Source organism: Lissotriton helveticus, chromosome 6, assembly GCF_964261635.1.
Source record: "Lissotriton helveticus chromosome 6, aLisHel1.1, whole genome shotgun sequence".
Lineage (NCBI taxonomy): Eukaryota > Metazoa > Chordata > Amphibia > Caudata > Salamandridae > Lissotriton > Lissotriton helveticus.
Window position 1 is genome coordinate 771353092 of NC_136067.1, and position 25951 is coordinate 771379042.

At 47.2% G+C, this 25951-nt stretch overlaps 1 protein-coding gene across 1 annotated transcript in view; it reads left to right on the forward strand.

Annotated features, from left to right (window-relative positions):
- Nucleotides 1-25951, forward strand: part of MDN1 (midasin AAA ATPase 1) — a 2221312-nt gene that overhangs the window by 601866 nt on the left and 1593495 nt on the right. Inside the window, exons 31-32 of the mRNA XM_078648266.1 lie at nt 11527-11657; nt 22171-22318. Of these exons, the coding sequence (XP_078504392.1) occupies nt 11527-11657; nt 22171-22318 (279 nt within the window). The remainder of the gene's footprint in view (nt 1-11526; nt 11658-22170; nt 22319-25951) is intronic.

Here is a 25951-nt window from a genome sequence, read left to right on the forward strand (position 1 = left end):
GCATACAACTCTCTGCATTGGTGGAACCCACAAAACCTTTGCAGGGGACGACCGTTCCAAGAGCCTATACCACAAATAGTGCTGACGACGGACGCATCTCTCCTGGGATGGGGAGCGCATGTCCTCCATTACACAGTGCAGGGACTATGGACGACACAGCAAAAAAGGATGCACATCAACCTGCTGGAACTGATGGCAATCTTTATGGCAATGAAGGCGTTCAAAGTACATTTGTGCAACAAAGTCGTGTTGATCCGCACGGACAACATGACTGCCATGTACTACATACAGAAGCAGGGAGGAACACACTCTCCACAGTTGTCACATCTAGCGCAAAGCATGTGGAAGTGGGCCATTCAGAGGAACATATTACTCATGGCAGAACACCTCCCAGGCAGGGACAACCAGATGGCGGATCTGCTCAGCAGAGACAGCCACCAGATGGACGAATGGGAGATACATCCCTCAGTGCTACAACCGTACTTCCAGCAGTGGGGTCACCCAGAGATAGACCTGTTCGCCACAAGGGAAAACGCAAAATGCCAAAGCTTCGCCGCCAGGTTTCCACACTCGCAGTCTCAGGGCAATGCGATATGGATGAACTGGTCAGGCATATTTGCGTACGCTTTTCCACCAGCCCCGCTCATACCACTAGTGGCACGCAAACTACGACAACACTCAATGACCCTCATCCTAGTTGCTCCAACGTGGGCGAGGCAACCATGGTACACCACGTTCCTAGAACTTTCCGTGGTGCCTCATCAAAGGCTGCAATTAACACCCAGTCTTTTAACGCAGAGCCATGGAGACGTTCAGCACCCAGATCCGCAACAGTTAAACCTTACGATCTGGCTCCTGAAGTCATAGAGTTTGGTTACCTGAACTTGCCTCCTGACTGCATGAATATTATCAAGGGGGCAAGAAGACCTACAACCAGAGCATGCTATGCGGCAAAGTGTAAACGATTTGTCATCTATTGTAACAATGACGTAAATCCGCTAGATGCATCAACTCAAAACATCATATGTTATCTGTTACATTTACACAGATGCAATCTAGCCTACAGTTCCATACGTATACATTTAGCTGCGGTGGCAGCTTATCTTCAAAACAGGCAGCACCTTTCACTCTTCAGAGTACCTGCTATTAAAGCTTTCATGGAGGGACTCAAACGAGTGATTCCTCCAAGACACCCACCTTCACCTGTCTGGAACCTGAACGTGGTTCTAACCAGACTGATGGGACCACCTTTTGAACCTCTACACTCGTGTGAAATACAATTCCTAACATGGAAAGTGGCTTTTTTAGTGGCGATTACATCACTTAGAAGAGTTAGTGAGCAGCAAGCCATAACTATTCAGGAGCCATTCATCCAAATTCACGCAAATAGGGTAGTGCTACGTACAAACCCTAAATTTATGCCAAAGGTGGTATCCCAGTTTCACATCAATCAAACAATAGAACTGCCAGTGTTCTTCCCAAATCCAGATTCAGTGGCAGAAAGAGCTCTACATACACTAGACGTTAAGAGAGCTCTCCTGTACTATATAGACAGGACAAAACATTTCAGGAAAACTAAGCAACTGTTTGTTGCCTTTTCACCACAGCATAAAGGCAACCCCATTTCCAAATCAGGTGTAGCCAGATGGATTGTTAAGTGCATACAGATTTGTTATGAGAAAGCTAAACGCACAATAACAGTTCCACCAAGAGCGCATTCAACACGCAAGTTAGGGGAATCCATGGCGTTCTTGGGAAACATTCCTCTAGAAGAAATATGTAGAGGAGCCACATGGTCTACCATACATACATTTACCAAACACTACTGTGTAGATGTACACTCCAAGCAGCTGTAGGACAAGCTGTTCTCAAGACTCTTTTTTCAGACTGCTGCAGCTGGCACGGGCAACCACCGCTAAGGGGGAGACTGCTATCCATTCTATGCACAGATATGAATTCAGCAGCCCACATGCCTCGAACGGAATATGCTACTTACCAGTATGCATCTGTTCTTGGCATGTAAGGCTGCTGACATTCATATCGGACGCCCTCCTCCCCGGTGCCTGTCGCAGCTGTAGCACACAGAATTAATCTCTAGCATGGACATCACTTACTGTATCATACTCCATCTCTGCCACAATGGCTAAAAACAATCTGAGGATGGAGAGGATGCCTATGCGCACTGTAGTCCAGGGGAGGAGCCACCTATCTCGTGATACTTCGAAGACTCTTCCAGGACAACAATGTGCAATCATCCGGACCCAACACTAGGCGGCGATCTATGCACAGATATGAATGTCAGCAGCCCTACATGCCAAGAACAGATGCATACTGGTAAGTAGCATATTCCCTATTCTTCCTCAAGGTTTGAAAGCATAAGGTTTACAGCAAGCAAACTATCAATAATAAGAATCATAAAGAGCGTATAACCATGTAAGAGATATATGATGCCAACCATTTAGAAATCTAAAGGGAAGGTAAGAACAGGGAACATGCTAATAAGCAACTTACAGAAATTAGACTTAATATGGTGTTTCTAAAGGATGGGGAAAATAAGAGTCATGCTAGAAATCACAGTTTAATCACTGTCAACGGGTGGGTAAGGCAAAAAATGAACTCAAATTGGAATGACGATTAATGGAGTAACCATGTAATCTAACGGGAAGGTAAAAAATGGAACACGCTAATAATTCAGAACAACCACTTTAGTTCGGCTAAAGGAGGGTAAAGAAAAGGAACATCTATATACTCATGAACAGTTCTTTTATCTTCAATTCTAAAGGATAGGGAAAATATGGGTCATGCTAAAATGGCAAGGATTACGATTTATTAATGTCTCAAAAAGGGGGAGGAGAGGAAAAAGAACATATGCAGTTATGACTCTAGCAAGATTCAGGAAGGGTAAGAAAAGGGACGCAAGTGTGTTTCCCTCACAGATTTATATTTACCTAGAACGGTGTGAAGACCAACCCTGGCCACGGGTCAGTTCAGGACAGAAACACCCAAGGAAATGCAGTTGCCAGTAGGCCAGCAGGTGCAGTATGGAAACCAGGACAGGAAAACCATATTTGGATCAGAACCGGACCACCAAAGTTGAGACCAGCACCTGCAGTTCAGTTGCAACGCCTGCGCTACACCCTCTCTGCAGCTATCAGTCAGAACCCCGATTGGGTTATCGAATTCCCCAGTAAAGTGCTTCGCCAGTACCTAAGGTCCCTAAAACCCCGATTGGGTCGGCGAGTCTGTCTGATAGAGTGCTTCGCAGCACCTCTGTTCTCGATCAGCTATTGAGTGCGTTGGGTTAGTGACAGGTCAGCTATTCGGACAATTTTTTGGCTAAACCTACCCTAGTTATACAGTTTTTCAGGTAAGTGTACCACCCCCAAATGTTGCAAGTGTAAGGATCCCCAATTTCGATTGGACAAAGGAAAAGGACAGGTCATCACACCACCTAAAATTTGAGCTTTCTCAGGCTCCTCATTAGAATTTTCATAAACTCCCATCGAATTTCGGGTTCTCATGACGTATGCTTTACACATAACAATGGTGAATTTAACATTGTATACATTGTATTAGTTTTAGTACAGTTCAGCCTCTTCGACTAGGTGAGAGTCTTCTTCCCAGGCGCATCTTGGCTGGAGTTGCCATCTGGCAAAGTTTCAAAGGTCATTGCTGTGGAGACTCGCAGATCTCGCGCAGACTCAGTTTCAAGCAAGATGGAGTGCAGCAAGGGACAACAGGCCATATTTCGTAATGTACCATGAAATGGAAAAGAAACCGTTTTAGAACACAGAAAAAATGAATGCACTGTATACCATGAACTTCTACTCTATACCCATTACTTTATAATAAACTATAGCTTTAAGGTTATGCAGAACGAACAGCTTAGCAAAAGCAGCAATGCAAGCTTCTCGCATGTGAGGACACAAAGCAGCCATTTTAGTTCTAATGCGCAGATGCGAACAGATTCCCTCCAGAACTGCGAGTACGTCACGTCACATGAGTATGACCGACGCATGCGCAGTAGAAATTCCCGCGTAGCAGCAGCCATTTTAGGTTGCAAGTGTATTAGGATTAGTAAACACGTAAGCAAGCTTCTCTCGGATACCCAAAAATGTCGGAAAAGGGGCAAATTAATAAGACAAACATATTGAGTAGTTAATTAACGTTACTTGAGGTTCATGAATTCAAGCAAGTCGCTTTAGGTGCGAATCCTTGCTCTATCAGTGGCAACACCCTTCCATCTGGGACAGTCTGTCACCCTGCCCACCTTTTATGCACCCCCGCATCCTTCCAAGGAAGAGAAACACCTTGTGAGAAAGTGCCGTCTTTCTTGCCTTGGTATGCCCCCACTTTTTTCTGAATTGCTGATGTGGTTTGACTGAGTGTGCCCTGGGCTCCTGCCAACCAGGTACCCAGGGCCTGTGTTCCTTCCCTAAAACGGTACTGAAACAAAACCCAATTGGCATCTATGGCCACCTGTCAGCCCCTAGTAGGTGGTACCCAGGGCATCGTGACCAGAGAAGACCCCTGAGGGCTGCAGCATTTATTGTGCCACACCCAGGGGCCCTGTACCCTGGCACCCACAAACTGCCTTTGTAGGCTGAGTGCCTAAGTACAGAACTAAAACCAGAGTTGACATGGCACACATCCCTGTGTGCCATGCCCACCGAAGCCACTGCCCTGGCATACTTCAGTCACCCCTCCAGCTGGGTGCCCTATGCTAGAGGTGTGGGCACAGGTGCATGAGCCCTGTGCCCCTACAGTACCCAGGGCCATTCCTGGGCACTGTAAGTGCAGTTATGCCATTATGAGTATATGGTGCTGGGAGGTTGGCATTACGAACTCCACAGCACCATAATGGCTACACTGAAGACTGACAAGTTTGGTACCAAACTTCTCAGCACATCAAACCCGCACTGATACCAGTGTGGGATTTAATGTAAAATGCACCAGAGGGCATCTTATAGATGCCCTCTGAAACCCTAACCTACAATCCATGTGCGGCTGAGTGGCTGCAGAGGCTGCCACACAGCAGACCTGTTGCTGGACCCCTGGGTAGGAGAGCCCCCGCTCTCCTGGACCTGCAACAATGCACATCCTGGGCGAGGTGCTAGGTCTTCTCCCCCAGGATGGACAGGGGGAAGCTTCAAAGGCATGCCGCCTCTGAGAGCTTCTCCAGACCATTTGCTGTACCCAGCAACCAGCCCCCTCCAGTCCTGCCCCCCACTCTGGTGGGAAAAACTACGTCAGGAAGGGGGGTGTGCCAACCTTTGCCAACTCCACCCCTCGGGTGGAAAAAGCGAGGTGAAGCACGACCCCGGGCTCCGGCCATCTTGTAGATGGGGAGCCCTGCCCAATCCCAGCTAGGCTCCTGCCCCCCTCCCACAGGAGAGGAGCAGGCTAGGGTGTGTACTCAGGTTGCCCTACCTGTAAAGCCCCTAAATGTAGTATTTAGGGGCTCCCTGAACCTTCCTTCCTCAGATTCCGATACCAAAAAGAAGAAAGAAGATCAAGAAGACCCGCCGTGCAGCTGCTAACAGGACAACAAAAACAACTTACTTGGCCCCAGCCCTACCGGCCTGTTGATCCTGAAACCTGCTCCTGCCTAAAACCCGGCGACTCCTGCGGACAGCAACTTTGGGACACCCAGAGGACCAGCCTGCCTTGACCCCCTTGAAGATTGGGACTCCCATCAGCAGAGGCTCTGTTGCAACAACCCCCCTGGTGCCAGCCAGGAAGCTCCGGACCAGCCCACTCTGCAGCTGCCGAGCCTGGCCCGGGCCCAACCGAACTAAGACCACGAGGACGTCTTCCCCCCCATGTGACTGGGATCCGAAGTCCAGTGCCCAAAGACCCTCCTCGACGAACAAGCCGACGCCTGCAGACTCAGAACCATGGGCCACCCCAACCGCGACCAGCAGAGGGTAAGCTTTTCGACACCCAAAGACACCCCTGCACCCGGCGCCCTACAGCCCCCTGTGCCTCCCTTTGGGGTACTGTTAAAAAGATGGAAATATTCAGAGACCAGGATTAAGTGCAAACAGGTCTGTTTATTAATCATCCACTCTCCTCACTGGAGAGTGTCCCAACATTCCATGGCCAGCTCCAGGGCCGGCCGCACCAACAGGGTCGAAGGGGAAGGGGTGGATGGAACATACCATCCGGGAAAAAAGTTACAACAGGTACCTACCTGTGCTCCATGATCCCAACTTACCTCTCGAAGTGCTGGTCGCCCCTGGAGAGTCTCTGCCCACGAGCCTGCAGCCTTTGTTCCTTTTTGACCTTTCCCATTGGATAACATTGAGCGCCCGACGGCTCCAAAGCACCCTGCACCCAGCTGCTCGAGGGTCGCTGGCTGTGCCACCTTTGTCCTATCCTACTTCCCCCCTGCCCTGAGCAAGTAATCAGGAGCCCAGCTCCCACAGCCTCGTGGCCTCCTATCCAGCAGCCACCAGTCACCAACTTTCCCTCATTGGATATCATTGGGCCTAACTACCTCTGCACCCGGCCAGCCCTGTGCTGATGGGGCTGAACCTACTGTACTTACCTGACCCTGGGGGGGGGGGACCCCTGAGTCTATGCCCAGAACCATAACTTCACCAACCTAGTAGTCCCATGGAAACTGGTAACTCACTTACCTGCCATTGGATAACATTGACCAATTTTGACTCGAAAATTTTCTAAGTGTGGAGTTTTGAAAACTGAAAATATTCATATAAAATCAGCCGAATTCCAAAGTACTCACCTGTGATCAGGGTAGAAGTCAGTACTGTACCTGTCAGCCCAGTACTGAACCGCAAAAGTAATCCTTACCGGGTTTACTAGTAATCTGTATTTTCTCCTTAGGAACCCATTGTCTGCTTTTCTATGAAATTTCTTCTGTCTACTTTTGAAAACTTGAAATATTCTTTACAAATCATACAAAATACTGAAACGCAATTACCTACCTGTTTTGAGTGAAGACCCCAGTGCTGGCCCTAGGAGACCAGTGCTGGGTTACCAAAGTAACGCAATCGTACTTTACCTGCAACCTGAATTTTCTCCCATTGAATAACATTGTCAGATTTCCATTGAAAAGTTTCTAAGTGTGAACTTATAAAACCGCTTTATATTCAGAAAATCCACTACAGTAACTAAAATGTTTTTGCTATTCTGGTGTCAGCATAGACCCCGGGACTGAATCTAGGATCTAGTCCTGGGACTATAAAAGTAATCTATATAGTAATCAAGTGTACTTACATGTGGAAAACCCATTGAGCTCAATGCTATAGTGTGTTTTAAGATTGTGTTGCTTACTGTCAATACTGTATTAATTGTGTGCGCAAACTTTATTGCTCCTTTGCAAAGTAATTGCATGGGAGAACTCATAACAAGAAAAGTATATTTTTATAACTGTTGGTTCTAAAAAATAAAACACCTATATCTGTGGATATAAAAACACTTGGCCTGGAGTTCAGTCCTTGAGTGTGTGAAACCTTTTGCTGACTGAGTGTGTACAACAAATGCTTTACACTGTCCTCTGGTACTTCCTTACTGCTCGACCAGGCTACCACTTTGGAGAGTAAGGTCAGTTCTGACTTGAACCTCTGTTATACCTCTGGGGTTGGTGGACTCTATACACGCTGTACTTCATTCTAGTCCGGTGTATATATAGAGCCACTTTCTCACTCACCTCCATTGTCTGGACCCAAAAAGAGCATTATCGTTCTACCTCGATCGAAACAAAGAGTTCCGGGTGGATGACCAACTCTTTATGGAATACATGGGTGCAAAGAAAGATTGTGCTGTCTAGAAGAGGACTATATCCCAATGGGTTATCCTCTATATAAAAATCAGTTACGCCTTAGCGTAGAAGGATCCCCTAGAGGGCTTAGGGCCCATTCTATGTGGACAAAAGCAGCCACCACGGCTCTCCAGGGTGGTGTTCTCGTCTTCGATATCTGCCAAGTGGCCACGTGGGCATCTCTGCATATGTTCGCCAGACAATACTGCCCGGATTCTAAGGTTCGCAGAGAAAGCATGTTTAATCGTTCTGTTTTCCATGATTTTCTGGTCTAAGCCGTTCTGCAGTCCCTCCTCTGGTAATGGCATTACTTGGGTATCTGTTTAAAGGTAAGTAATCTGCGGTTAGATGTCTCTATCCGAAGGACAAGTTACTTATCTTCGGTAATGCCTTATCTGGTAGAGACATGATCTAGCCACAGATTCCTTACCGCTTCACCCATCCTCCCCGCACTGCGGAATTGGCTTTAGGTGTCAGGAATGTTTCCCTTCAGAGCCCTAGCGTTTCATTTTTTAACGCACCATGGTCTGTCACTTCATGGCTCCGAGCTTCTGGCGTTGAAAGTAGTGAAAAGTACTGATGTCAGAGCGCCAGTTATATTGACGATAGGGACGGCAGGACGCCGACGACTAATTCGACCAATGCCACCTACCGGCACGCAGGGGTATTGCCAAGAAAAAACCTGACGCCTGGTTGTTCAAAGGTAAGGAATCTGTGGCTTGATCACGTGGTTGCTTTTTGCAGGCATACCCAAATGTGTTCCACAAGGTTTCCAGGGAATGTCCAGGTTTCCCTAATGGACTTGCGTTTTGTTGGCAAGAAGCTAGTTGGCGAAAAACATACTCCTCCCTGGAGCGGTTAAAAAAACGCTTAAACCACAGTGCCTTCTCCATGCCTAGCTTCCTCAGTCAAGCAGTTCCACCAACAATGTAATATTTTTTGAGGTTTTCCCAGGTGCCATCCCTCCTGACCATGGCAATCTCCTAGTTCAGTTAGATCACATAAGAGTCTTTCTGATAGTTTCAATGGAGGGATAGGCCTAAAGGATGCCACAACAGCAGCTCCAGTCTCCCATCTTCTGCTCGATGCTCCACTTCAAAACTGCTTTGGTTCAACCTCCCTCCTCTCCTAGAGCCCTCTGGCTGAGGGGTGGCGGCGTATTGTCCCAGTTTTCATAATTTCCTGTTGCAGTGAAAGGCCCACTCACACACATGGAGTGCCTTCGTTTATTGGGATGGGTGTGGGAACACTGGGTGATAAGAGTTTTGCAATTTACCTCAGATTACCAAACTTTTATAGAAATGAGGAAAATATCAGATTCTAGTTAAAAGTTTAACATTTTCAGGTCATCCTGGCTCAGAACGCGTAGTAAGATCTACACAAGTCACACCACCTTATCAAGTCGCACCACCTAGCTTTCAGAAATGCCCGGCTTTTGTAGCTTTCCATTGGTGGCAGCTGAGCCTGGGCCTATATACTCCAGTCACCCTCCGTAAAGTCACGTGCAGTATCAAACCTTTTCTTGCCTGTCAAGAAAGTACATATATAAATGTCGCAATAGTTGTATTTGAGAGCAGTGAATGATAGATTAAATAAAACTAATCATGTAAAATAAATGTGTAAGTAAAGGTTTATTTTACTTGTGGGAAGCCTTTAGTGCAAGCTCAGGAAGCTTCCCTAATTCTTCCCAAGCCGCCGAACTGCCTCCAAACCCTGAAGATGAGACTTCCGTAATGTGGAGAACGTTAACATCTCATCCTCCGTCCTCCATGGGTTAAAGTGTATTTGACTGCCCTAGCTGCCTTTTTGTGTCTTTCTTGCCAGCCTTCCTTATTTATTTCACCTCTATGTATCAGTTCATAAAAATCCTATTGTATTTTTTTTGTTCGAAGCTGTTGGTACTTAAATTTAATATTGACCTTTCTTATGGCACCAACTTCAAACCGATGCACAATTGTTTAGTCAGACTGCTAGATCTTGGCACCAACTTCAAACCGATGCACAGTTGTTTAGTCAGACTGCTAGATCTTAAGACTGCCTTTTATGTGGTGATTACTTAAGGCCATTGATTTGACAAGTTTCTGGCCCTATCGATCTGGCCACCATTTACTGTTTTATACCCACTCAGGCTGGTCCATATGTGTCCACCCTTCATACTGAAACTTGTCTGCTTTTCACATGGGTTATTTCTTGAACTCTCCCTGCCTCCCCTTCACATCGTCTAAGGCGGAGGAGGGTTTTTACATGCTGGACCCTAAGCATGCGGTTTCCTACTATATGGACTATGTCAGATAAAACTGGGTGTATGATCAGCTCTCTGTAGATTTTGCTAGAGTTAAGAAAAGCAAAACAGTGACCAAGCATACTATTTTGCGTTTGCTTATCCTTTATATTAAAATCTGCTTTGCCTTGGGTAAAATATACCCTGCAGGTGGTATTTGTGCAGACTTACAAGGTCCATGGCTGTTTGTGTTGCATACTAGGGGCGTCAAAGTTGCTCATATTATCTGGGAAACCACCCTTTTACCAGGGCAACAATCACTGTGAGACATTTCAGTCGCGCAGTGATGGATGTTTCATCAGCGCGGTCTACATGACTTCTTGAGTTAGTTGGTGCTGCTTAGTCTCACCTTCCTAGGGGTATCGCCTTAGGACTCATTCATAAATTAAGTAATCTGTGGAAATAGTATCAAATGAAAAACTTACCTTCTGGTAACAATTTTTAGATACTATGTATTTCCACTGGATCCGCATCACCCTCCCTTCTCTGCTTATGAGATAGTGCACAGTATAGTACAATTCCAAGATATGCATTTTTGGTTCTCCTATTAACTGGTGTCTAAATGCCTTGTTTGTCTGTGGAAAATGTAAGGAACTAATCCCATTGCACGAGACTGTGCTTTATGTAGTCTGATATCATTACATCGAAAGCGAACTGAGCTGTGAATGGTGGCAATAGGGAACTATTGCTGAGGAAAAAGTATTACAGATCAAGTCAGGCACCCATGGAATATTTGTTATTTACGGAATCTGCGGGTAGATACTTTGTTCATCACAAGTATCATTACCAAATGTAAGATTTTTTTTCTTTAGCTTGTATTCTGATATACCATGAGAAAATGTTAAGTCTCATCTCTTTGCTGAGAAAGTAGAATGACATTCTGTTGTCTGAACTTCATGGCGGGAATCTTTATCTGGACTTATCAGGGCTTCGAGATGAACTCTGAAGCCCACCCAGGTAGTGTTTTCTTCTCCAGAGCTGCCCCTATATTGGAGCTAGTAAGGAAGGTTTATTTGAAACCAGAGTCTTAAAGAGCCCTAAAGTTCTCTGGTGAGATCGGGGGAAAATAGGAAGATGGGTGGGTATTTTAAGAGCAACTAAAATGTGGCCCTGCTGGAGAGTTTTGCTCAGATGCACTTCTTTTAAGTTAAGTAACCATTCTAATGTGCAAAATAAGATGGAAGCATGAGAGATCCCTGTGTATAATAGGAGCAATGTATTATTAAAGTGCAGGTTGCTCTAACCAAAGCTGTGTCAGTATTCAAATGCACTCCGTGCAGTGATATCTGTTCTCTTGCAAGAAGAAACTTGCCATGGCATAAATGTCTTAAAGACATACAGTTGATAAAGGTTTACAGGCTTAATTCATTTTGTATTTCAGTGCTAATGTTCGAGTCAAGTTTCGAAACACCCTTTTAACAAGGGTCTTTGAGACTCATCTTACTTTTATCCTCTACAGGGTGATGCAGATCAAACTCGCCTGTTTGAATGGCATGATGGTCCATTGGTGTTGGCAATGAAAAAAGAAGGATTTTTCCTCATGGACGAAATCTCTCTAGCAGATGATTCTGTTTTAGAACGACTTAACAGGTATGTCATTGTTTTATCTTCTCCTCTTCAGAGATTGGTTGAAGGTAGTTTCAGCATTGTACTGACAATGGGCATGGGTTCATTGCTTCATTTAAATAGTAGTGCTGTAGCTGGGCCTCTATTAACCTAAAGCATGCTGCATTTTTTCTTCGCTCGTTTGCATGTGTTGAACAGTGTTGCGTCAAGTGAGGTCTCCAATATTGCCAACGTTTTTTTAATGCTTGAGTTTTTGGTTATTGAAAACTTCTTACTCTCCTTATTTGTTTGCTACAGCAATATATATTTTGCATCCTGTCACCACCCATTTAGGGCGAAGGGGAAGGGGTTACTAGGCCACAATCATGGTGGTTGAGCCCTTTTGAAGCTGGTGCCCCTGAGTTTGGCCTTCTTTAGCACTGCAGACTAAACATCATGTACTTGACCCTTAGGTTGGCGGGCACCCACTGGCTAGCGAGATTTCTCAGATTTAGTGTGGGGGTAGAGTTTAAGAACACAGCAGTTAAATAATAGCCTGCAATAAAGATTCTCCATTTCTGTGCTTAGCTTTACAAAAAACTGTTACTTTTTATACGAAAACAAAATACAACCTGGAAAAATAAACCCATGAGCACAGTGTTCTGTAACAGGTGCTATATGTAAAAATAGGCAAAAATATATCCAGTTCAATATAATCTCAGGGTGCAGTCTTTGGGGTCAGTGGCCTGTAGGTAAGTCATTCTGTGCCACAGTCGCTCGCAATCCTCACTGTGCTTTTTCCAAAAGCCAGAAGTGCCTCAGTTTCCGATGAGCAAAAGCATAATGGTCCAGGAGTTACCTGAGCATAGTGGCTGTGATACCTTCACTACTTAGTGGGAGCCATGTCCCCAGTCTTACTCTGATGTGCTTAGGGAGGTCTGTGCAGACTGCAACTTGATAGCACATGTAGCTGCAGGCCCAAAGCAAAAGCCTCCATTCCTAACAAGTGAAGAACCCCCTTTCTTTAGCTGGAGCTTCTGCAACATTCCTTTGCTCACCAGTAGAGTCCACACAGACCAAGTAGAGTGTGATACCGAGCCAGTCCCTCAGACAGACCTCGTACACTACTGGCTCCCTGGGAATTTTGAGACGCTCACAGCCTCTGTGCAGGATATTGTCTGTTACCTTCTTAACGCACAGAAGTCAGATCTTGCCTATACTTCTGTCGGACTACATTTAGCTGCAGTAGCTGCTTACCTACAAAATAGACAACACACTTCACTTTTCAGAATTCTAGTCATTAGGGCTTTCATGGAAGGCCTTAAACGGGTTATTCCACCACAGACGCCTCCCACTCCTGTGTGGAACCTCAACCTTAGTACTCACTAGGCTAATGGGCCCTCCTTTCGTACTGCTTCACTCTTGCCCATTGCAGTTCCTTTTCTGGAAGGTGACTTTCCTTGTAGCTATAACTTCCCTTAGGTGAGTTTCATGCTTAAATTGTAAACATGAATTTTAATGTCGGCCCCTCCCCCAAAACAAAAGAAAGTCATGGTAAATGTCTGGTTGTAGTGATTGAAGATTTAAAGCAGCAGTATGTTTTTGCAGAGTTTTTCATAACTGGTGATTTTAATTTAAACATCACTCAAAGTATGCTAATTGAGAATGTATTTCAGACTGTATCTGCCTTTGACGATATCACAATATTCATTTCCCAGTCAGAGGAACTTGGGTGTATTTCATAGGGCATCCTTCATGCTTTTGCCCTATGTTTAGACTGGCCGTTATCCATCAGATTGCCCAGTCAAGTTTACCAATGTCTTAAAGTATAGAGCTTCTATGTTAGACTATACTATGGTACCAACTAAGTTATTTCCTTATGTTGTGGATTTTGTGATCGGCTTCAGGCTAGAAAGTGATAACCAAGAGCAGGAGTTCTATGTTGAAAATGTGTCCATGCAGAGAAATTTAGTCCAGGTGATAGAAAATGTTAATGGTCTTCATGAGTTGAAGCAGATGCAGATGAACATGTCTTTGAGCAAGAGCCTAAGGCACAGCTTTCCAAACTTTTTATGTTGGGGACACACTTTTTGGAGATGCATCATTTTGGGACACAGTAAGGCAGTGTAGCGAACGTAGCGTAGCGAGCCCAAACTACCTAAGGGTGGTTCTGGGGAGGGGCACTCTGTCTTTCTCCCTCTCTCTCTCCCTCTCTCCCTCTCTCTCTCTGTAACTGTCTCCCTCCCTCTGTCTCCCTCTCTCCCTCTGTCTCCCTCTCTCACTCTGTCTCCCTCACTCTGTCTCCCTCACTCTGTCTCCCTCACTCTGTCTCCCTCACTCTGTCTCCCTCACTCTGTCTCCCTCACTCTGTCTCCCTCACTCTGTCTCCCTCACTCTGTCTCCCTCACTCTGTCTCCCTCACTCTGTCTCCCTCACTCTGTCTCCCTCACTCTGTCTCCCTCACTCTGTCTCCCTCACTCTGTCTCCCTCACTCTGTCTCCCTCACTCTGTCTCCCTCACTCTGTCTCCCTCACTCTGTCTCCCTCACTCTGTCTCCCTCACTCTGTCTCCCTCACTCTGTCTCCCTCACTCTGTCTCCCTCACTCTGTCTCCCTCACTCTGTCTCCCTCACTCTGTCTCCCTCACTCTGTCTCCCTCACTCTGTCTCCCTCACTCTGTCTCCCTCACTCTGTCTCCCTCACTCTGTCTCCCTCACTCTGTCTCCCTCACTCTGTCTCCCTCACTCTGTCTCCCTCACTCTGTCTCCCTCACTCTGTCTCCCTCACTCTGTCTCCCTCACTCTGTCTCCCTCACTCTGTCTCCCTCACTCTGTCTCCCTCACTCTGTCTCCCTCACTCTGTCTCCCTCACTCTGTCTCCCTCACTCTGTCTCCCTCACTCTGTCTCCCTCACTCTGTCTCCCTCACTCTGTCTCCCTCACTCTGTCTCCCTCACTCTGTCTCCCTCACTCTGTCTCCCTCACTCTGTCTCCCTCACTCTGTCTCCCTCACTCTGTCTCCCTCACTCTGTCTCCCTCACTCTGTCTCCCTCACTCTGTCTCCCTCACTCTGTCTCCCTCACTCTGTCTCCCTCACTCTGTCTCCCTCACTCTGTCTCCCTCACTCTGTCTCCCTCACTCTGTCTCCCTCACTCTGTCTCCCTCACTCTGTCTCCCTCACTCTGTCTCCCTCACTCTGTCTCCCTCACTCTGTCTCCCTCACTCTGTCTCCCTCACTCTGTCTCCCTCACTCTGTCTCCCTCACTCTGTCTCCCTCACTCTGTCTCCCTCACTCTGTCTCCCTCACTCTGTCTCCCTCACTCTGTCTCCCTCACTCTGTCTCCCTCACTCTGTCTCCCTCACTCTGTCTCCCTCACTCTGTCTCCCTCACTCTGTCTCCCTCACTCTGTCTCCCTCACTCTGTCTCCCTCACTCTGTCTCCCTCACTCTGTCTCCCTCACTCTGTCTCCCTCACTCTGTCTCCCTCACTCTGTCTCCCTCACTCTGTCTCCCTCACTCTGTCTCCCTCACTCTGTCTCCCTCACTCTGTCTCCCTCACTCTGTCTCCCTCACTCTGTCTCCCTCACTCTGTCTCCCTCACTCTGTCTCCCTCACTCTGTCTCCCTCACTCTGTCTCCCTCACTCTGTCTCCCTCACTCTGTCTCCCTCACTCTGTCTCCCTCACTCTGTCTCCCTCACTCTGTCTCCCTCACTCTGTCTCCCTCACTCTGTCTCCCTCACTCTGTCTCCCTCACTCTGTCTCCCTCACTCTGTCTCCCTCACTCTGTCTCCCTCACTCTGTCTCCCTCACTCTGTCTCCCTCACTCTGTCTCCCTCACTCTGTCTCCCTCACTCTGTCTCCCTCACTCTGTCTCCCTCACTCTGTCTCCCTCACTCTGTCTCCCTCACTCTGTCTCCCTCACTCTGTCTCCCTCACTCTGTCTCCCTCACTCTGTCTCCCTCACTCTGTCTCCCTCACTCTGTCTCCCTCACTCTGTCTCCCTCACTCTGTCTCCCTCACTCTGTCTCCCTCACTCTGTCTCCCTCACTCTGTCTCCCTCACTCTGTCTCCCTCACTCTGTCTCCCTCACTCTGTCTCCCTCACTCTGTCTCCCTCACTCTGTCTCCCTCACTCTGTCTCCCTCACTCTGTCTCCCTCACTCTGTCTCCCTCACTCTGTCTCCCTCACTCTGTCTCCCTCACTCTGTCTCCCTCACTCTGTCTCCCTCACTCTGTCTCCCTCACTCTGTCTCCCTCACTCTGTCTCCCTCACTCTGTCTCCCTCACTCTGTCTCCCTCACTCTGTCTCCCTCACTCTGTCTCCCTCACTCTGTCTCCCTCACTCTGTCTCCCTCACTCTGTCTCCCTCACTCTGTCTCCCTCACTCTGTCTCCCTCACTCTGTCTCCCTCACTCTGTCTCCCTCACTCTGTCTCCCTCACTCTGTCTCCCTCACTCTGTCTCCCTCACTCTGTCTCCCTCACTCTGTCTCCCTCACTCTGTCTCCCTCACTCTGTCTCCCTCACTCTGTCTCCCTCACTCTGTCTCCCTCACTCTGTCTCCCTCACTCTGTCTCCCTCACTCTGTCTCCCTCACTCTGTCTCCCTCACTCTGTCTCCCTCACTCTGTCTCCCTCACTCTGTCTCCCTCACTCTGTCTCCCTCACTCTGTCTCCCTCACTCTGTCTCCCTCACTCTGTCTCCCTCACTCTGTCTCCCTCACTCTGTCTCCCTCACTCTGTCTCCCTCACTCTGTCTCCCTCACTCTGTCTCCCTCACTCTGTCTCCCTCACTCTGTCTCCCTCACTCTGTCTCCCTCACTCTGTCTCCCTCACTCTGTCTCCCTCACTCTGTCTCCCTCACTCTGTCTCCCTCACTCTGTCTCCCTCACTCTGTCTCCCTCACTCTGTCTCCCTCACTCTGTCTCCCTCACTCTGTCTCCCTCACTCTGTCTCCCTCACTCTGTCTCCCTCACTCTGTCTCCCTCACTCTGTCTCCCTCACTCTGTCTCCCTCACTCTGTCTCCCTCACTCTGTCTCCCTCACTCTGTCTCCCTCACTCTGTCTCCCTCACTCTGTCTCCCTCACTCTGTCTCCCTCACTCTGTCTCCCTCACTCTGTCTCCCTCACTCTGTCTCCCTCACTCTGTCTCCCTCACTCTGTCTCCCTCACTCTGTCTCCCTCACTCTGTCTCCCTCACTCTGTCTCCCTCACTCTGTCTCCCTCACTCTGTCTCCCTCACTCTGTCTCCCTCACTCTGTCTCCCTCACTCTGTCTCCCTCACTCTGTCTCCCTCACTCTGTCTCCCTCACTCTGTCTCCCTCACTCTGTCTCCCTCACTCTGTCTCCCTCACTCTGTCTCCCTCACTCTGTCTCCCTCACTCTGTCTCCCTCACTCTGTCTCCCTCACTCTGTCTCCCTCACTCTGTCTCCCTCACTCTGTCTCCCTCACTCTGTCTCCCTCACTCTGTCTCCCTCACTCTGTCTCCCTCACTCTGTCTCCCTCACTCTGTCTCCCTCACTCTGTCTCCCTCACTCTGTCTCCCTCACTCTGTCCCTCACTCTGTCTCTCTCTCTCTGTCTCTCTCTCTGTCTCTCTCTGTCTCTCTCTCTCTGTCTCTCTGTCTCTGTCTCGCTTCCTCTGTCTCGCTTCCTCTGTCTCGCTTCCTCTGTCTCGCTTCCTCTGTCTCGCTTCCTCTGTCTCGCTTCCTCTGTCTCGCTTCCTCTGTCTCGCTTCCTCTGTCTCGCTTCCTCTGTCTCGCTTCCTCTGTCTCGCTTCCTCTGTCTCTCTGTCTCGCTTCCTCTGTCTCTCTGTCTCTCTCGCTTCCTCTGTCTCGCTTCCTCTGTCTCTCTGTCTCTCTCGCTTCCTCTGTCTCTCTGTCTCTCTCGCTTCCTCTGTCTCTCTGTCTCTCTCGCTTCCTCTGTCTCTCTGTCTCTCTCGCTTCCTCTGTCTCTCTGTCTCGCTTCCTCTGTCTCTCTATCTCGCTTCCTCTGTCTCGCTTCCTCTGTCTCTCTGTCTCGCTTCCTCTGTCTCTCTGTCTCGCTTCCTCTGTCTCTCTGTCTCGCTTCCTCTGTCTCTCTGTCTCGCTTCCTCTGTCTCTCTGTCTCGCTTCCTCTGTCTCTCTGTCTCGCTTCCTCTGTCTCTCTGTCTCGCTTCCTCTGTCTCTCTGTCTCTCTCGCTTCCTCTGTCTCTCTGTCTCTCTCGCTTCCTCTGTCTCTCTGTCTCTCTCGCTTCCTCTGTCTCTCTGTCTCTCTCGCTTCCTCTGTCTCTCTGTCTCTCTCGCTTCCTCTGTCTCGCTTCCTCTGTCTCTCTGTCTCGCTTCCTCTGTCTCTCTGTCTCGCTTCCTCTGTCTCTCTGTCTCGCTTCCTCTGTCTCTCTGTCTCGCTTCCTCTGTCTCTCTGTCTCGCTTCCTCTGTCTCTCTGTCTCGCTTCCTCTGTCTCTCTGTCTCGCTTCCTCTGTCTCTCTGTCTCGCTTCCTCTGTCTCTCTGTCTCGCTTCCTCTGTCTCTCTGTCTCGCTTCCTCTGTCTCTCTGTCTCGCTTCCTCTGTCTCTGGTGCGACCATCACTTGCAGAGGTAAGTTGGGAAGTTAAGGGTTGGTTAGGCACCGTCAGTTTGGGCACACAAGGCTGTGGGGCGTCTGGTGCACGGGTTCCTTTTGTGGTCGGATCTTCTTACCAGCTCCTGGTCGCGGTTTGGGGGGGTGGACTTCTGGATTTACGCTGCAGGCGTCTGCTGGAGGCTTGAGGCAGGCCAGGGGTTGCCGGATCTTGGGTCAGGATCGCCGGGGGGACCTCCTTGTGGTGTTTTTCCACTCGAGCTCGAGCCGGGTTCGGCGGGTGCAGAGCTGGCTGGATTCACGGTCTCTGGCTAGTGCCAGAAGCTGCAGTTTGAACAAATCGGGTGCGCACCGGAATTGCAGTTTTTAGAAGCGAAGGCAGGCAGGTTCTTCGGGTTTCATGAGGTTGCTGGCTGCAGGACACACCAGGATTTCCCAGGAGCAAGTTTGAGGGGGAGACAGGCTGGTAGGGCTGGGGCCAATCAGTGGGCTCTGCACGGCTCTTCAGTCCTTCTTCTAATCTTCTTTCTTGTTTCTTGTCTGGATCTGCGAAAGCAAGGTTCAGGGTGCCCCCTAAATACTAGACTAGATAGGGAAGAGGTGTGGCGCAGCGGCGAGGGCGACTGACGCCGGACGGTGGGGATCACGGTTCGATCCCTGGCACCGGCGGCAGGGGTCTGCCCAGCACCATGTGACTCTGGGCAATAGCTCGCTTAATCTTCCCAACTGCCCCCAGCGCTGGGATTCCTGCGGGTAGCTGTGCGCTTTACAAATGCTGGATTTACAAATACTGGATTTTGATTTAGGGGCGTTACAGGTAGGTAAGGGCAGGGACCAATGGGTCCCTTCCCTGGGTTCGGTACACCCCCTATTGTGCCACCCTCGGGTGGCACGATAGGGGGTGTTCCTGTCCCTGGTTGGCTAGGTCCCCCCCATCCTCAAGATGGCGGGGACTCTAGGTTGTGCTTCACCTCGCCTCCCCCACCTGAGAGGTGATGGTGGGCAGAGGTGGGCAGACCTCTCTTCCTCACTTGTTTTTCCCGCCGGTTCTCCGCCCAAAGTGGGGGGTAGAACCAGTGGAGACCAGTTGCTGAAAGCAGCAAATAGTCTGGAGAGGCTCACAAAGGCAGCATGCCTTTGAAGCTTCTCCTTCGTGAACCCTGCCCATCCTAGGGGAAGAGGCTCGGCACCTCGTTTCAGGATGTGCATTGTTCCAGGCCCCGAGAGCAGCAAGCTCTCGACCCAGGGGCCAGAAACATATCTGGTGGTGGCAGCCTAAGCAGCCACTCAGTCAGGTCACTAGGAGTTGGTCGAGTTTCAGGGAGCATCTCTAAGATGCCCTCTGTTGTGCATTTTACATTAAATCTCACATTGGCATCAGTGTGGATTTAATGTGCTGAGAAGTTTGATACCAAACACCCCAGTCTTCAGTGTAGCCATTATGGTGTTGTGAAGTTCGTAATGACAGACTCCAGGCACCATGTACTCTTAATGGCAGCACTGCACTTACAGTGACCAGGAATGGACTTGGGCACTATAGAGGTACAGGGCTCATGCACCTGTACCCTCACCATTGGCATAGGGCACCCACCTAGAGTGTTGACTGATGTATTCCAGGGCAGTGGTTTGTGGGCATGGCACACAGGGATGTGTGTCATGTCGACTTATCACTTTGTTCTGCACCAAGACACTCCGCCTGCAAAGGCAGTGCGTGTCAGGGTACACGGCCTCCAAGGGTGGCATAATAAGTGCTTCAGCCCTCCGAGGCTTTCTCTGGTCCCAGTTCCCTGGGTACCTGTGGTACCATTTTCCAGGTGCTGACATGTGGTCAGAGATGAGAATTGAGTTTAGGCTTCAATGCAGTTTTAGGGAAGGAACACAGGCCCTGGGTACCTGATTAGCAGGAGCCCAGGGCACAGTCAGTCAAAGAACGCCAGCAATTTAGCAAAATGTGGGGGCATACCATGCAAGAAAGAGGGCACTTTCTCACACCGATGCCTCGCGAATCACACATAGCATCTTCATTTGGAGGTGGATCTAGTTCTCTACAGAAATTGGGGGATTCTTGGTTAGATTTATTCACCACTACCAAGAACTTGTAGAGTCATCACTTCTGCTCGTGGGAGTTTCCAAAGCGGTTCTCGCTTGGAAACGCATTTCGATTGAGTGTAGCTCAAGACTTTGGTATATAATTCCTTCCCAGATTTCACAAGAAGATCAAGAACTGCCTGGCACAAGTTACCTTATTGACCCTGGGTTGTGCAAGGAGAGTCTGGTTTTGGGAGAGTCTCCAGTTGCAGCAATAGGGCAAGAGTCCTGCACCCAAATCTGCACACTCTTCACCTACCTGTATGGAGATTGAGTGTTTGGTCTCTGTCATTCTGGCAGGTAGGTGTCCCTCCACTAAAGCAATTTCGTCTGCTGATAGGACAAATATGTGCCTTGGTGTACTGCCAATTCTGTTGATCCTCTGTCTGCACCCGTGTCTGAATTTTTAAAACAAAATTTTTACCTCATCCCTTGCTGGCAAAGCCTTACCCTGTGTAAAGTTAAGATACCTTTCTACCATTTCAGCCTCTGCTTGGAGTGTTAGTGAGTTGCAGGCCTTTTCATTTTATTTCCCGCACATGACCTTTTACTCAGACAATTTGGTCCTTGGGACCTTTGCCTCCTTTTTAACCAAACGTGGTCACAACTTTCACATTGGGCAAATCTTCACATTGTCTACTTTATTCGCCTGCCCTCATCCTACCAAGTAAGAGGAGAGACTACAACGTCTGGAATCAAAAAGAGGGCTATCATTTTACAATAATCGTACTAAGGACTTCCTGAAAGATGAACAACTTTGTTGGTTTGCAGGTGCAAAAAAAAGAAAGCCAGTTAACAAACAAACCATGGCTAGATGGACTATCCTCAGTGTAAAACTCTGATACGTAGTGGTCAAGGACCAGCCCCCTGAAGGCTTGTGGGCTAATTCAAGAAGAACTAAGGCTTCGACCACTGAGTTAGTGCGAGGAGTCCCAGTTCTGGACATCTGTTAAGCCTAATGGGCATCGCTGCACATGTTGGTCAAACATTATTGCTTAGACAGGTCAAGAGAGATGAGCATTTCACCCTTTACGTCCTCCAGGACCTTTTAGTACAGTCTGCATACGCACCTCCAGGAAGACATTGCTTTGGTATCTATTTGAAGGTAGGTGATCTGCAGCTAAATGTCCTTATCAGATGAACAAGTTATATACCTTAGGTACTGCCTTATCTGGTAGAGATTTTATTGCGCCGCAGATTCCTTACCGATTTTTCCCGTTCTGTGAACTGCATATCTAAAAATCAAGAGATCCTTCTGGACTTCATTCTGGCACACTAGTTAATTCTCCTCAGTTTGGCTATGTTCTACTGGTATGGAAAAACAGTCCAGCTCTGAGGCCAGCACGTTGTGGTGCCTATATAGACAATGCACATGTCACTTCCAGCGTGGCCGACTGCACGCAGAACTGAATGATGCTACCTACCACCGCTCAAGGAGATTGCTCAAAAAGTTTCGGATCCAGTCTGACAATTGGGGGAAATTCTACGGTAAGGATTCTGTGACTAAATAGTCTCTACCAGATAAGGCGCAATGGAAGGTAAGTAACTTGTTAATCCGCGTGCATAGGAGGTGATTATATGCTGCTCCACTTGTCACTTCTGGAATGGAGTGATGTCTGAGTGAAGCCGCACAATTCCACCTAGTGGTGCGCAAGAGAACTGCTCCAAAAGTTTCTGGATCCAGTCTGACATCTAGAAAACATAGTTATTGGCAGATAAAATGTTCTCGCTATCATGGCAGAGGTAATGGTTGTAGTACCCTCTGCACAGTAAGCTGATTTCAGGTGATAAGTTGGCTCGTTTTGTGGTTAATGGGGATAGTTGGTGTCAAAAAGGAATGCACAAGATTGTTGAAGACCTTGCATAAAGACAAAGCAATGAAATTGTAAGATACCTAAGTCATTTTCCATCATTTTAGTGTTCTTGAAGTGGAAAGGACTCTTGTGCTTGCTGAAAAAGGAAGTCAAGAGGAGGAGGAGGAAAATGAGGTAGAACTTTTGACCGCTGGAAAGAAATTTCGCATCGTAGCAACAATGAACCCTGGAGGTGACTTTGGAAAGAAAGAGGTAGGTTTACCTTTATGCCAGATTGGAACACCAGAGTGAAGCAACAGAGTTAAAACGTGTGCTATGGTTATTTGAGATGTATAAGATACTGGAATACTTTTTTAAATATAGCTGCTGGTTGAGAAGGATTCTAGCACTTGCAACAAACTGAATTGTCTTGCGGCATCTTACTGTTTAGTTAAACTTTCTGTTTTCTAATATGGGACAGCATTGCTGAAGAAGTCATTATCATTCCAGTGCACACATTTGTAAGACTTGGCTTTGTCCTTATGAATAATATTGTTTGTTGCTGGTTTATTTTTTTTGAGTGTCTATTTTTCTAATTTTTTTAATTAGCGCTTTCTATTGTTTACTGTAGAAATAGTTTTTTGAGCCAAAATGTCATGACATTTCCTAGTCACTCTAATTGGGGCATTTGAACAGTAATGAATCAGAAATACTTTAAAAGCGTTGTAATTGGGTAGTTACCACGTGTTGTCATTATGAACTTAAGTAAAATATTCTCCGTGTGGGCCTGTCATTCTTTTTGTATGTGAACATTTACCCCTAAAACCGTTTTTCACATTTAGAACTTGTATTTTTGTAGTGTAAACCGACATGTTTATTTTACTGCCATCTACAGGTTGGATTCATAAGCATTCTTAGAATAATGGCTTTATATATTGTAAATGACCATGGATAGAGCGAATATGATTCATGATAACTCTTATACTGGAAGCCAACAATGACTCAGAACATGACCACTATCTCTAGATAACATTTTATGCTGTTTGGTTAGTAAACCAATTATTAATGGCAAATAACTAGGTCTTCCCAAGGAAGCTGGAACCATGACATATTTTTTGGATAGCGCATGTCATAATTGGGCATTCAGTAAATGTAAAAGTGAATCTTTTAAATGGCCAAACATACTTATAATCTTTAATGGCTCTGGGCCTAGTGATGAGCTTTTAACACCCATGCTTTATTTATAATGCCGCGTCCGAGGTGCAGTTATATTTTATCACCTGCATCCACAAAGTCCTACCTGAATCTTGTTCACACTTTGCTTCTGTATAAGAAAAATTACAATATGAAGAATGTTCTATAGTACTTTGAAACTGGTTCTCAAATAATTGTCATATAATTACATAATAGAATGGTATCCACTCCCCCATGTTTTCCTTCCAGTATTTCCAGATATGGCCCATGATTGCTACGTGCAATTGATTTGAAGTGGGGGCTGTAAACTATGTGCATGTCTCTTGTTTGTTAGAGTAGTATCCCGTGATCTTTGTGCAGTTGCCTATCAAGTTATTCCGAAAGTTTTCAACTTCAAAATGTTGACATTAGGTGCATAAAGTATTTTTAACATTTAATTGCTTCAATTCTTAATAAAAATTACACGAGAAAGCAGCAGAGCCCCCTGCATGTGTTGTGGGCTTTTTTTTTGGTCTTATCAAAGGCAGAGCATGGCACTGTCTGTTGCAAGACGTTTTGTTAGCCTACAGTGGGCTTAGCTCCTGCCCATTGACTACCATTGGTTTGCTTTGTTACTGTCATTTATTGGCTTTTTATTTGTCCGCTTCTGTAGGCTTTGGTTCCTCTAATTGTATTTTCCACTCCCCTGGAGCATGGACGGATTGTGTCCTTCGACTGCTCATTTCTTTATGTATTACTTTAACTTTTTATTTTTATTTAAGCAATCTCCAGGGATACATGTCTTTTAGCTGTCTTACACGCGTACCTCTGCCCCTCTGTGTATTTCCTTCTCCTCCGCTCACCTTCTCTTGCAGTTATTGCTTCCCCACCATCCCTTTATCCTTTTTCTACCTCAGCATTGCTCTTTAATCCTCTGCTGTCAAATTGCTCTGCTAGCCTCTCCTACCCCTCCCACCCCACACCCTTCTTTGTCAGTTTGCTGCTGTAGAGTCCCTCCTGCCCTCTCACCATTGTCAGCTTCCTCTCCCAGCTCATCCCGCACACCCTCTGTTGTGTGCGCTTCCCCAACCGACCCCGCCCTCCTTCTATTGTCAGTTTGCCTCTCTAACCCCTTCCGCCTGATGGTGTTCTTTCCTATTGTCTCTCGTGTGCCCTTTCTCCCCACCTATGTCCTTTTCAGTCGTTATCCCTTCCTCGGTGTTGCCTCTTTCCACCAATCCACTTCACCATTTGTTTTTCAATAAAAAAAGCTCATGAGCATTGGCCGCATCATAGCTCTCTATCATTATTTTAAGCCATGCTTGTACATCAGTTGTGCTGCTTTAGGGCATGGCTGAAAATCATTGCCAAACCCAATTGCTTTCATGGGCGAGACCTATTGGCTTTGCCTATACTTGTTATCTGAACCAGTAATGACTGAGGCAGATATACTGTATTGCTTTAATAGCAGTTTGTTGATTTAACTTATTAAAAACTATAGAAAATTCCGGTATTTGATTTATTAAGTGATGTTTCACTTGTTAATTACATTTGACTGAATATTATAATTGAAGCTGTTTAAGTATCTCTTTGTAGTAGTATAGCTGCACTAAAGAGACTCATTGTTGTTGATTGTGACTGAAACAATCAGACAAGCATCTGTGGTGGTAAATCATCTTTAACACCTTAGGAGCTAGTAAACAAACCTCCCCAGTGCTGCGCTGTCCATTATCCAGTGCTGAACTGGACGTCCAGCGGTCGCACGCAGCACTGGGGAGGTAGTGCACGTGACGACCGTTGGCCGACGGCAGCACCTAAAGGGTTAATTCTTTGGCTGTGGCAATGCTGGCTAGGAGTTGCAATAGATAGCTTTCACAAATATAGATTTCACTTATGTGTAAGAAATCCTATTTTTTTTAACAAAGACAGTGGTAAATATACCATATTTCTTTATTTCACACTTCGTCAGCATCATGTGGAATTGTAGATTGGTGACTTGTAAAAAATGGGGACACTTCATCTAATTTTGTGTTGTATATGACCCCTCAGGACCTCTGTCCCTGCTTCCTACATGTATGCAGGGGAGTAAAGAACCTCATAGTATTAGCATGTAAAAAAAATGACAATAAATAACTGGGCCTCATGCCCTGCTTCTCTTAGCACTCCCTCTCTCCCAAATTTCAAAAATAAGTTCCATGGTCTCCTACCACCACACCACACTCTGATTATATCTCCCGCCCAAGTTGATAAAAAACATGCTTGTCCTTATACTACCCAACCCCATCGCCCTCTTCAAACCTCATCCACCCTACCTAAAGCCACACTCTCCACTCTCACACTGAGATCAGACAGCTGGCACCCTGCTAATATTGGCTCTGAGAAAGCTGTTTGGCAGGGCAAGTATACTGAGAAGGCAGAGAAGGCATTTTGCATCTCCTTCAAGTCTGTAGAAACCCAGGAGTAGTGGTTAGAAGGCGATTGGAACCTCCATTTCATCGCCACCCTTGGTTCTCTGGAGGCCTGAGCAAGGTGGCAGAACAGAGGGAAAGTGAATATTTCCCGTAGTAATGTCACTATAGTGCTTAACCGTTGTTGTGACCTCCCTTCAGTGAATAACTGGATTCCATTCCAGTTGTTAAGGATCAGGCTTCTTATGTGTAAGGAAACCGGCTTTTTGCAAGTTTACCCCTAACTTTTTGACCTTAATTTGGGTACTGGTGTATTGGTCTGAAA